This window comes from Lynx canadensis, chromosome A3 (genome assembly GCF_007474595.2).
Source record: "Lynx canadensis isolate LIC74 chromosome A3, mLynCan4.pri.v2, whole genome shotgun sequence".
Taxonomy (NCBI): domain Eukaryota; kingdom Metazoa; phylum Chordata; class Mammalia; order Carnivora; family Felidae; genus Lynx; species Lynx canadensis.
This window is the reverse complement of record NC_044305.1, coordinates 100,357,833-100,369,572: the sequence shown is the minus strand read 5'-3', so window position 1 is coordinate 100,369,572 and position 11,740 is coordinate 100,357,833. Positions and strand designations below refer to the sequence as shown.

Below are 11,740 nucleotides of genomic sequence, written 5' to 3'. Positions count from 1 at the left end.
TTCCCCGCCTTGTGCCTCCTTCCATCTTCAAAGCCAGTAATCACATCTCTCTGACTTCTGCTTCCATTGTCACATCTCCTTTTCAGACTCTGGCCCTCCTCTCCCCATCTGTTACTCATAAAGGCCCTTGTCATTACATTGGGCCTATGCAGATAATTCAGGATAGTCTCCCCATCTCAAGAGTTTTCATTTAATCACACCTGCAGATCTTTTTTGCCGTGTAAACGAACGTATTCATAGGTTCCAGGAATTAGGAAAATGTACATATATTTGGGAATAATTATCTTGCCTATCATACTGAGTAATTCATTTTAAAACAATTATTTTTATAACAAAATATACTCAGGAAAAATAACTATTCCAAGATAAAAAAAAAATTAGTGAGAAGAGTGGCATTGTTTAACCTCTTTTGCAAATCTCTTTTAAGATCTGGTTTAATAGAAAGCTGGATTCTGAAATTTGCTTATGCATTCAATCTATTGTGATATCACTTGTCACCTAGCTTCTGGAAAAAATCTACTTTAAAATTACGAGATGAGTGAAAACAGCAAATATCTTAATGTTATGAAGGTAGTGTTGATTTTATGCGTCTTCTGAAAAGGTCTCAAACTCCCTAGTTCACACTTTGAGAACTACTGAGATGGTTATCCTTTAGTTCTTCTGGGTTTTAGAGTATGTAAATGGGTGATCAGCTTTGACCACTATCATTGCTATATTACTCTCCCACCTAAGATGGCCATGTTGAGCCTTAAAAACATTCCCCTATGCTGGAAAAGTACGGAGACATTTCATAAATGTTCTTTGAATTGGCGATGGGAGTTATTGCACATTTTTGAGCAGAGAAGTGACTTAAAAGTTGTGTATTTAGGGGAGTCTGTTTTAAAGCAAAAAAGTTTTCATAAATTGCATGTAGAGGTTATGAAGATTAAGGATTTGGTTAAATGAGACATCAGGAAACAAATTAATTTTGAAGCTTGAGATCCTGAAGCTGGAAAAGTTTGGTAGGGATGTTCAGGTCCAAGATGTAGCTGGGCCACAAATGGTTCGAACAGAAATTCCTGATTGGAATTGACAGGTTTATGGCCAAGGTGTTAGAAAAGTCATCACACTGGCATCATCCAGCATGACAGCAGTGGGCAGGGATAGGATGGGCAGATTGCAATTTAATTGCTAAAATTACTTTTAAAAAATGGGCGACTACCCTGTAGGCCGTTAGGTGATAGGTGATACAAAATAGTGTAATGTGATTACTAAAGTACTCTGAAAAGCATCGAACATACACAAACATGATTATTTTAGGTAATTTTCAAATTACTTCTCCATTTTACAAGTGGGGTCAGTACCATACTGTAATAAACCCTAACTGTAACAACACCATACTGTAATAAATTACCTAGTTAAGACCTGAAAGTACTTTGTAAATACAATATTTATGCAAGTTAGTTTCTTTGATACTATGCTGATAAGATCATTATTAATGCTAATAGTATAGAATACTATGTTCAGTATTTAACATGCCAAACCTTGGGTATAGACTTAGTGGAATACTTTGAACAGTTCTTCTGCACTGACCTCCTTAACTTCCAACCCATTCCACAGAAGCGGCCAAAATTATTTTTGTAAAATGAAAACGTGGTGGAAAAATCAGTGTGGTTTAATCTAGGAGTAGAAGCGATGGAACCCGAAGAATCTGGGTTTCTATCTCTGCGCTACCACTTATTAGATACGTGAATAACAAACACACGCCGCACAAAGGTCTCTCCACTGTTCCTTCAGTGTCCCGTAATCAGGATGACTTCCTCAAGAAAGGCTACCAAATGAAGCGAACACGCAAACCAAGACAACACCATTGTTTACGTTAACTTTCGCCAGATCGACTGCTTTCTACGAAGTATCCAGGTGAAAGAGGCGGCTGAGATATTTTCTGGCTTGAATTGTTCGAAGAATCACAGCTGTTTTCCGCACTGATGTTTCCGACTCTCTTTCACCCTCCTGATTCCCCAGCTAACTCCTTCTTGCGGCTACAAAGAATTCCAAGAGAGACCCGGAAGGAGAAATCGCCTTTTCCGCCAGAGGAGGGCCCACCCTCTCCGAGCCGCCTAGGCGGGGTCGAGAGAGGGAGCTGAGCGTGCGCAGCGACGTTGGTTGCCCTTCCGGTACGCCCGCCCGGCGCGGAGAGGAGGCACGGACGCAGGCACGCACTCACGCACGCTCTCCCTTACTAGCGCCGCCGCGGTAGCTCCCGCGTACGCCCGCAGTGCGGTCCTCCGGCCGAGATGTTGCGGGTCTGTCAGTTATCGGGTGTGACTGCCGCCGCCCAGGTGAGCGCGGGGGCGCGAGGAGAGGGAGCGCGTGGTCAGGCTGACTTCATGCAACCAAAGGAAAATGGGGGAGGCTTTCTGTCTAGGCCCCAGGAGAGAGGCGTGTGTCAGGGTCGCCCTCATCTGCGAGAGTCGCGGGCGGACCCGTGAGGCAGTTAGTTGGGGATTTAGCCCAACAGGATGACTTGAGGGTTATTGCTGAAGCGGGATGGGGTGTAGAAAGGAGTCGGTAGCGGGTAGGCGGGCGCAGGAAGGGAGGCACGGCTTCGGGGACCTGTCATCCAATCAGCCCCACGCTGCCCCAGTCAGGGACCAATCGTGGCTGCCGGCGCTCGGGTCGCCGGTTGGGCTCGTGATAGGTTTCGCGCAGCCAGTGGTTGAAGGTCGAGGGGAGAACTACAGTTCCCAGCAGGAAATGCATAGCCTTGGCTTTTTGAATCTTTAATAAGATGTTTAGACTGTTAGAGTCCGCGCTTTAGGGGTCAAGGTTGTAATTATTAGGGAGGGACTTTCTTTTTTGTAGCTGAGAGCTCCTCTGAGCTATTCTTACTCTAAACAAAAATGAAAGGTTGTGGTTTATGGAGTAAAAACTCTTGGTACTAAGGAAGGACAGGAGCCATGACCTTGGCTCATTTCTGAGATTAGCCTAGGACTATATCTCTTCAGGTGCTGGCACAACTTTGGCAGACATCCAAGAAGCCTAGACACCCAGTGACTTTTATTCCTGCATGGTTATCAAAGTAATTTTCTAAAATTGGAAATAAAAAAGTAAACCTGTTAACATTGCTCACAATTTGCAGAACATTGATATTTTGTAAAAATGTATTGCAAAACAGGTACTGTTACTCAGGTAGTAATTGAACAAAATCCCTGGTCGTAGTGAGTTAGAAATAGTAAAAGTCAGCTTTTTTTTTTTTTTTCTCCCTTTAAGTTTGCTTGTATCCCCACTTGTTGCCGGGATAGAAGCAGCCTCTTCTTTAGGAAAGTAGGGTCTGTATTAGTTCTTTATTGATGCATAACAAATACCACAAATTTGGCAGGTTAAAAACACCCATTTATTATTTTACAGTTTCCAGTCATGGATGGTCCGGGTTCTTTGTTCATTGCTACACAAGGTTGCAGTCAAGGTGTTGACGGTGCTGTGGTTCTCATCTGGAGTTCAGGGTCCTCTTCCAAGTTCATTTTATTGGCAGAATTCAGGCCCTTGCCGTTGAAGGACTGAAGTTCCTCTTTTCTTGCCTGCTCTCACCTAGCTCTCTTAGAGGCTGTTAGAAGTGTCTTGCTACAAGGTCCTCAGCGCCAATTTATAACATGGGTGTTTGCTTTCTTGCAGGCTACGAGGAGCTTGTCTCTTTGACTTCAAAAGTCTCCCTTAACTTTCCTGCTTCTTATCTCTAGACCAACGTGTAAAGGGCTTATATGATTAGGGTAGGCCCACCTGAAAAACCTCCCTTCTGATGAACTCAGTCAACTGATTAGTAACCTGAATTACACCTGCAAAATCCCTTTTGCCATACAACCCTAATCATGGCTTAACAGGGGGTGAGGATTTGGGGGACCATCTTAGTGTCTCTCCTAATACAGTACCCAAATGAGACTAGAAGAATGGAGGAAGTTGAGCTGCCTTTCAGGGCAGAACTGTTGGTTTGTCTTTGGAGCTCTCCTTTCCTGGCACAATCTTCTTATTCTGCCCTCAGGTTGTGTCATGGTTGTCATGAGCTCATGGCACAGCCTGAGACACTTAGAAAGCAATCATCTCATTGCCACAATGACAGTATAGGTAGATGTCACCATCAGCAAAAGCAGTGGAGATGGGAGCCAGGATGGAGGGGATTTAGAGATGATGGTGTGCAGACACACTCGAAAGAGAATGATAGCAACAGGATCATGAAGGAGGAGAAACACAAGTCCTGTTGCGGGGACAGTGACCAGATGAGCCTGGCCACAGTACACACTTCATGTCAAGGGCCCACAGATAATGAGAATGGGAAGCTACCTTGGCTCAAATTGTGAAGGCCTTGAATGTGGATGCCAGTCAAGGACTTTAGGTTTCTTCTTAAGCTACAGGGAGTCAATGAAGGTTTTCAGAGGAAGGAAGTAACATAAAAATGTTTTAGGAAATTGATCCAAGCACAAAAGACAGATCTAAGAGACTAAGGAGGCAGGAGTATAGACTATTCTAGAACAGCCTATTCTGTATATGCGTATATGGTCTATAGGCTAGTATACACTAGGCCCATTAGTTTCTTTTAAAACTTTTTTAAGTTTATTTATTTATTTTGAGAGGGAGTGTGAGTGGGGGAGGGGCAGAGAGAGAGGGGGAGAGAGAATCCCAAGCAGTATCCGTGCTGTCAGTGCAGAGCCTGATGCGGGGCTTGAACCCACCAAACTGCAAGACCATGACCAGAGCTGAAACAGAGTCGGATGCTTAACCGACTGAGCCACCCAGGCGCCCCTATACTAATCTCTTTACATACTCCAGGCCTGAAGATGTAATTATGAGCTTATACAGGGAGGCTGTAGTAATGGGGGAAAAAATGCATGAAAATCACTGACATGTCTGTGTTCTGGGCATTCCCTTTAAACGACCAAGTTACACAGCTGATACCTGTCACCCAGGACCCTGGGAAGCTACCCAGCTCCCCTATCAGACCCTTGCTGAATTGCTGAATGACCATGCGACACTCCAGCCTGGGAAGGCACACACAGCTCTCCCCCAGATCTCATAGGCTCTGTCTCCTATTTCTGCATAAAGTCCAAAATTATTTTTTCTTCCTTGCCTTCATCAAAACATTTTTCACTTACTGGGCTCCCAATTAGGAAGTTAGAAGAAAGCAGACTAAAGCTTCATACTAAAATATGAACCCTTTTCTGGCTTGCATTCACATTTTCTTTTCTTTTTTTAAATGTTTATTTTTGAAGGAGAGATAGAGTGTGAGCAGGGGAGGGGCAGAAGAGAGGGAGACACAGAATCTGAAACAGACTCCAGGCTCTGAGCTGTCAGCACAGAGCCGCTACGTGGGGCTCGAACTCACAAGCTGTGAGATCATGACCTAAGCTGAAGTCAGACGCTTAACTGACTGAACCACCCAGGCGCCCTAACATTCACATTTTCTTGTGGTCTTAAAATTGGTATTTTGTAAAATTCATTGGTTTATTCTTTTTGTTTTGTTTTGTTTTTAAGTTTATTTGTAGAGGGACACAGAGCATGTTTGCGAACAGGAGTAGAGCAGGGGAGAGAGAGAATCCTAAGCAGGCTCCATACTATCAGTGTGGAGCCCCCTGCACAGCTTGATCTCCCCAACCGTGAGACCATGACCTGAACCAAAATCAAGAGTTGGAGGCTTAACCGACTGAGCCACCCAGGCACCTCCATTGGTTTATTCTTAACTATCTCCTCAATTGTTCTGTAGCATTTGATATTGTTGCTTTGTGAAACTTTTTTTTACTCTTTTGGCTTTTCTCATGTATCTTGGGGCTCATTTTACCCTTCATTTCTTTCCTTTTTCCTGTCGAATCTGTTTCTTCCTTGTACCTCTGAATATATCCCCAAGGCCCTCTTTTCCCATCTCTCTTCCTTTTTATTTTAATTAAGACTTAAAAAAAAATGTGTTTTATTACTTATTTTTGAGAGAGAGACAGAGTGGGAATGAGGGAGGTGCAGAGACAGGGAGACACAGAATCCAAAGCAGGCTTCAGGCTCTGAGCTGTCAGCACAGAGCCTGACATGGGGATTGAACCCATGAACTGCGAGGTCATGACCTGAGCCGAAGTCAGATGCTTAACCAACTGAGCCACCCAGGTGCCCCAGTACTTAACTTTTTAAGAGCAGTTTTAGCTTTACACATGCATAGCTTCTTCCATTATCAGTATCCCCCATCAGAGTAGAACGTTTATTACAATCGATGAACTTAACATGGGCATATTATAATCACCCAAAGTGCATAGTTTACATTGGGTTTCACTTTTGGTGTTGTACATTGTCTGGGTTTGGGCAGATATATGATGACATATATCAGTCATTATGGTATTGTACAGAACATTTTCACTGTCTTAAAAATTTTCTATTTTCCACTTATCACTTTCTTTCCTCACCTCCTGGCAACCACTGATCTTTTTATTATCCATAGTTTTACCTTTCCAGAATGTCCTATAGATGGAATCATACACTATGTAGCCTTTTCACATTGGCTTCTTTCACTTAGTAATATGCATTTAACTTTCTTCCATGTCTTTTCAGGGCTTGATAGTTTTTTTTTAATTTTTTAAGCACTGAATAATAATGTACCACGATTTATTTATCCATTCACCTGCTGAAGGATATCTTGGTTGCTTCCAAGTTTTAGCAATTACACATAAACCTGCTCTAAACATTCATGTGCAGGGTTTTGTGTGGACAGAAGTTTTCAGCTTTTTTTTGGTAAATACCAAGGTGTATGATTGCTTTATTATCTGTTTAGTTTTGTAAGAAACTGCCAAACTATCTTTCAAAGTGGCTGAACCGTTTTTGCATTTCCAGGAGTGTTGAATGGGAGTTTGTGTTCCACGTCCTCATTAGCATTTGGTATTGTCAGTGTTAGGGACTTGGGCCATTCTAATACATGTGTAGTGAGATCTCATTGTTCCATCTCTCTGTATACTCTTACTTGGGATTATATCAATTCTCAGAATTTTAATTCCGAAGCAGATGACTAGCTTCTTTTGAGCTTTGTACTCAGATTTTCTTTTCCTTGTTTGATGTGTCAACTTTATCCAGAATATTCTATTTGTCACAGTCCTTTCCACTCCATCAAACTTCATCTTCTTTAATGTTTTCCTGCTTTTACCATTGCCCTTCTAGAGTCAATTCTTTATGTAGTAGTTAATGAAGTCTTTTTTTAAAAGCATACGGATCATGGCATGCCCTTCATTCACATCCTATCACATTGAGAATAAAATATAAACTCTTTACCACACCCACCGGGCCCTTCATGATCTACTCTTTGCCTATTTCATTTTTCTACTCTGCCTTGTTCTGTCTTGATATCTCTAGCGCATACCTCATTACCTTTTGTTCCTATTTTATTTTAGTCTCATTGCCTTTTCATTTGCTGTTTCTTTTGCCCTGAAGTCTTCCCACACATTTTTGCTTAGCTTCTTTCATTTTGATATTTTCTCAAATATCACCTTCCCTTCAGAGAGGCCTCTCCTATCTAATATAGAACTTTGACCACTCTCTCCTTCCTTGCATGCCTCTGAACTTACCCCTACCCTACATTTACTTTATAGCTGTTACCAAAAGCTGACATAATGTATATTTATCATGTCTTTGCCACATTAAAATGTAAGCTCCACAACGGGATTGTGTCCTTTACTGCTCTATTTCTAGTACTGACCCTAGTCCTTGGCTCCTAATAGATGCTCAGTAAATATTTATGACATGTTTGAATTAAAAAATAAATTATTTTCTGTTAATTTTTCTTAATCTCCATGAGTACATGTGACCTCACTTAAAGCCCCATAGGTTTTAGAATCTCTGATCATGTGTTAGGGTTCTCCAGAGTAACAGAACCAATAGGATACGTATATAAATAAAAGGATTTATTGTGTGGAATTGGCTTACGCAGTTTTGGAAGCTGGCAAGTCCAACATCTGCAATGGAGCTAGCAGGCTTGATATGCAGAGACCCAGGCGAGCCTGTGGTGCAGTTTTAGTCTGAAGGCCAGTGACCTGGGGAGCTGATGTGCAGTTCCAGAATGAAAGCAGTCTGCTGGAGAATTCTCCCTCTTTTGGGGGAGGCTGGTCTTTTTGTTCTGGTTAGACCTTCAACTGATTGGATGAGGCCCACCTACATTGTTGAAGGCAATCTGCTTTATGGCACAATTCACTGATTTAAATGTTAGTCTCCAAAAACACCCTCTAAGTTGACATAAAATTAACCATCACATGGCATCTGTCTTATTCTTTGTGTCTGGACTTATAATCCCTAAACTCCTTATGTGTAGATATTCAATAGAAATGACTTATTCTGTTTTGTGTCCTCTTTCTTTCCAGAAATGTGCTTCAGAGCTCTAATTTTTCCTCAGTTTATTTCTCAGACTTAACACCATTTGTCATCTTTTTTTAAATTTTTTTTTTTCAACGTTTATTTATTTTTGGGACAGAGAGAGACAGAGCATGAACGGGGGAGGGGCAGAGAGAGAGGGAGACACAGAATCGGAAACAGGCTCCAGGCTCCGAGCCATCAGCCCAGAGCCCGACGCGGGGCTCGAACTCACAGACCGTGAGATCGTGACCTGGCTGAAGTCGGACGCTTAACCGACTGCGCCACCCAGGCGCCCCAACACCATTTGTCATCTTAATCCCAGCACTGACTGCATCACCAGGCCCAACCTTTGTTGAGTTGGGGGTGTTTGGAGGACCTGGGTTTTCAGCTTAGCCTAGCCCTCTCCCAAACTATCCATTTGGTAGTGGTCATCTGCATATACAGAATCTTATCTGTGTATCACTTAAGAGAAAGAAACATTGTTCTTGAGGATTGACAAAGCCAGTTTGTTTATGATCAGTTTGATAGCAGGACTAGTTTCAGATTGGATTTGTGTGTGGACATTTTTAGCTGTCATCTTCTAGAATTCTTTTTTTTTTTATTAGGACTGTGAAACAATATGTTAGTAGTAATGTCTGCCAAGCACACACGGTAGAAAGTAGTTTAATATATCATGAAGCTTGCTGTTTGCTTTTACCCATACTAGAGTCGTTTTTATTTTTCCTCATTTTCATTTCTTTAGGCCAGTGGCTTTCAAACCATTTTGGAATAAATTTTACACCGTAACTGAAGACATGCGAGTGAGAATATATGAATCATATACATACATATATGCAGGGAAAATTAAAGTGTTAAGTTATTTCTTTTGCCATATTGATTAATATCTGCCATTTCCTTGTTGTAACTGAAGGGTACTTAGATACAGAATGTGTCTATGCTGAGAGATAATGCTGCTTCAGTGCCAAACCCTGCATTTTTTTGGTGTGATATATTTTTAACCTTAATTCATGATTCTTTAAGAAAAAATTTTTTTTGTAATGTTTGTTTATTTTTGAGAGACAGAGACAGAGCACTACTGGGGAAGGAGCAGGGGGTGGGGGGAGACACAGAATCTGAAGCAGGCTACAGGTTCTGAGATGTCAGCACAGAACCCGATGCGGGGCTCAAACTCACGAACTGTGAGATTATGACCTGAGCCGAAGTCGGGGCTTAACCGACACCCAGGCGCCCCTTCATGATTCTTATAAAATATTTTAAGTTAACTGTAGAAAAACTTAAGTTGTCACATACTAATCTGCATTTCAAATGTAGAACTGGGCATTAACTTCTGGATGTCTTGTTTGTGTGGGAGGAATCCTTATGACAAAACCCACCAAAACATCATCAGTTATAGCAACCAGCAATATCTAGAGGGAAAACCTGGAACCTCCAGATAAGGTTCATGTGAGGGGATTATTTATTATAGTTACTTGTTTCCAGGTTGTGGTTTCTTTTTGTATGTTCATGTTAGTTTGGAGCTAAGGAATAGAGGGTTTGTGCAAGAACATAATATGGGAGTTGTATGTTTTATCATATCAGTTTTTAAAAATCATGTTTCTATAGGTTAGAAATAGCAATGCTAACCTTATAATATTTATTACAAAGTTATGTGTCAAGGCAGATTGCTTTGAAACAGCATAGGTTTTTCTACATCATAAGTTTAGATGTTATTATTATCATCTAGTATTATTAGCAAAAGGAATTCCAGAACTCAGAAAGTGTGTTAAAGTAGGATATTTAGTTTATATAGAGAGATTAACTTGCTGCTTAAGAAAGAGAGCTCTAGAGGTCAAAGTGGATGTGGCAGTGGTTTCTTAGATATGACTCCAAAAGATAAATTGGATTTCATCAGAATTAAAAATTTTTATTCATCAAAGGAGTGAAAAGAGTGGGAGAAAATATTTTCAAACCACGTATCTGATAAGGATCTAATATCCAGAATATGTAAAGAACTCCTACAGGTCAACAACTAAAAGACAACCCAAATAAAACATGGGGCAAGGGACTTGAATAGACATTAATCCAAACAAGATATATAAATAATTAAGAAGCACATGAGGGGCGCCTGGGTGGCTCAGTCGGTTAAGCGTTTGACCGCGGCTCAGGTCATATCTCACGGTTTGTGAGTTCAAGCGCCACATCAGGCTTGATACTGTCAGCACAGAGCCCACTTTGGATCCTCTGTCTCCCCCCCCCCCCGCCCCTCCCCTGTGTGAGTTCTCTCTCTCAAAAATAAACATTAAAAAAAGCACATGAAAAGATGTTAAAAATCTGTTGACGTTAGGGAAATGCAAATCAGGTCCACAATGAAATAGCCATTTCATGCTCTCTAGAATGCCTATAATAAAAACAAAATAACAGGTGTCAGGATGTAGAGAAATTGAACCCTCCTACATTGCTGGTGGAAATGTAAAACGATGCAGAGTTAGACATAGAATTACCATATGACCCTGCAATTCCACCTCAACAAAAAATTGAAAACAGGTGTTCAAACTAACTTTCAGAGGAATATAGCGGTATTTACATACAGCACGTGTTGCTGATTTCTTAATTTGTACTGGTTGGTAATGATCCTTCGTAGCCCTTGGTTCTACTCTGGGCTCTTGGTTTCATCCCTTGAATTATCCTTCCTTTTCCAGAAAATATTATTATCTTAACTTTGGGTTTCCTGTGGGTCTTTTTGGGGTTTTCTCCATGAGACAAAAGCTACACCCACAAATATTAAGATTAAGCCCTTTGCCGTTTTGGACTCCCTGTGAGGCCGCTATGGAGTAAAACCCTTAAGATTCTCTGTAGCCCTGTTGTTTAACAAAAAGACTGTGGAAGTATCCCCTTAGGATTCCCAAGGGGCCTTTTCTGTGTGTGAAAAGATTCTGTGAAGAGCACCTCCTTAGAACTTTGAGGTCTTCAAGTATTTTTGCAGACTGGAAAGGCTGAGAATGAGAAACAGTTTTATTTTTTAACTTATCAAGTCCTAGCTCCTTAATATTTCCTTTAAATTGTACTTGAAAGCTAGACAGGTTTTGTGGCTTGTTTGAAGCTCATTTTTACCCTTATACTCTGCTAAAAGAAACTAGTTGGTACTCTTGAGCATTCTGCTTGAAACTCTCTAGCTAAATCTTATCAGTTCATTAGGTATAGCTCCTAATTTTCTGTTTGTCATGCCTTACCACAGGTGACAACTTTGACAAACTTCAGACACCACACACAGAGATCCTTTTTCCTCCAGGTTTCCAAAACATTTTTCTCACTTTTCTGAAGCCCTCACCAGTGGTTTCCATGAAGACCATTAGGCTTCTGCTAAGTCTCTTCAAGGTCCTTCCAACTCTCACCCTCCATGCACCCCACATGCTTG

At 41.3% G+C, this 11,740-nt stretch overlaps 1 protein-coding gene across 5 annotated transcripts in view; it reads left to right on the top strand.

The window, feature by feature from the left end:
* The first annotated feature begins 2,158 nt into the window (after positions 1-2,158).
* Positions 2,159-11,740, top strand: part of IMMT (inner membrane mitochondrial protein) — a 41,223-nt gene continuing 31,641 nt past the window's right edge. For 4 of the 5 annotated variants that reach the window (XM_030311039.1, XM_030311036.1, XM_030311038.1 and 1 more), the window contains exon 1: positions 2,160-2,321. In XM_030311039.1, the coding sequence (XP_030166899.1) occupies positions 2,277-2,321 (45 nt within the window). In that variant the 5' untranslated portion in view covers positions 2,160-2,276. Of the gene's footprint in view, positions 2,322-11,740 lie in introns of all 5 variants that reach the window. The other variant, XM_030311037.1, reaches the window with a different exon arrangement.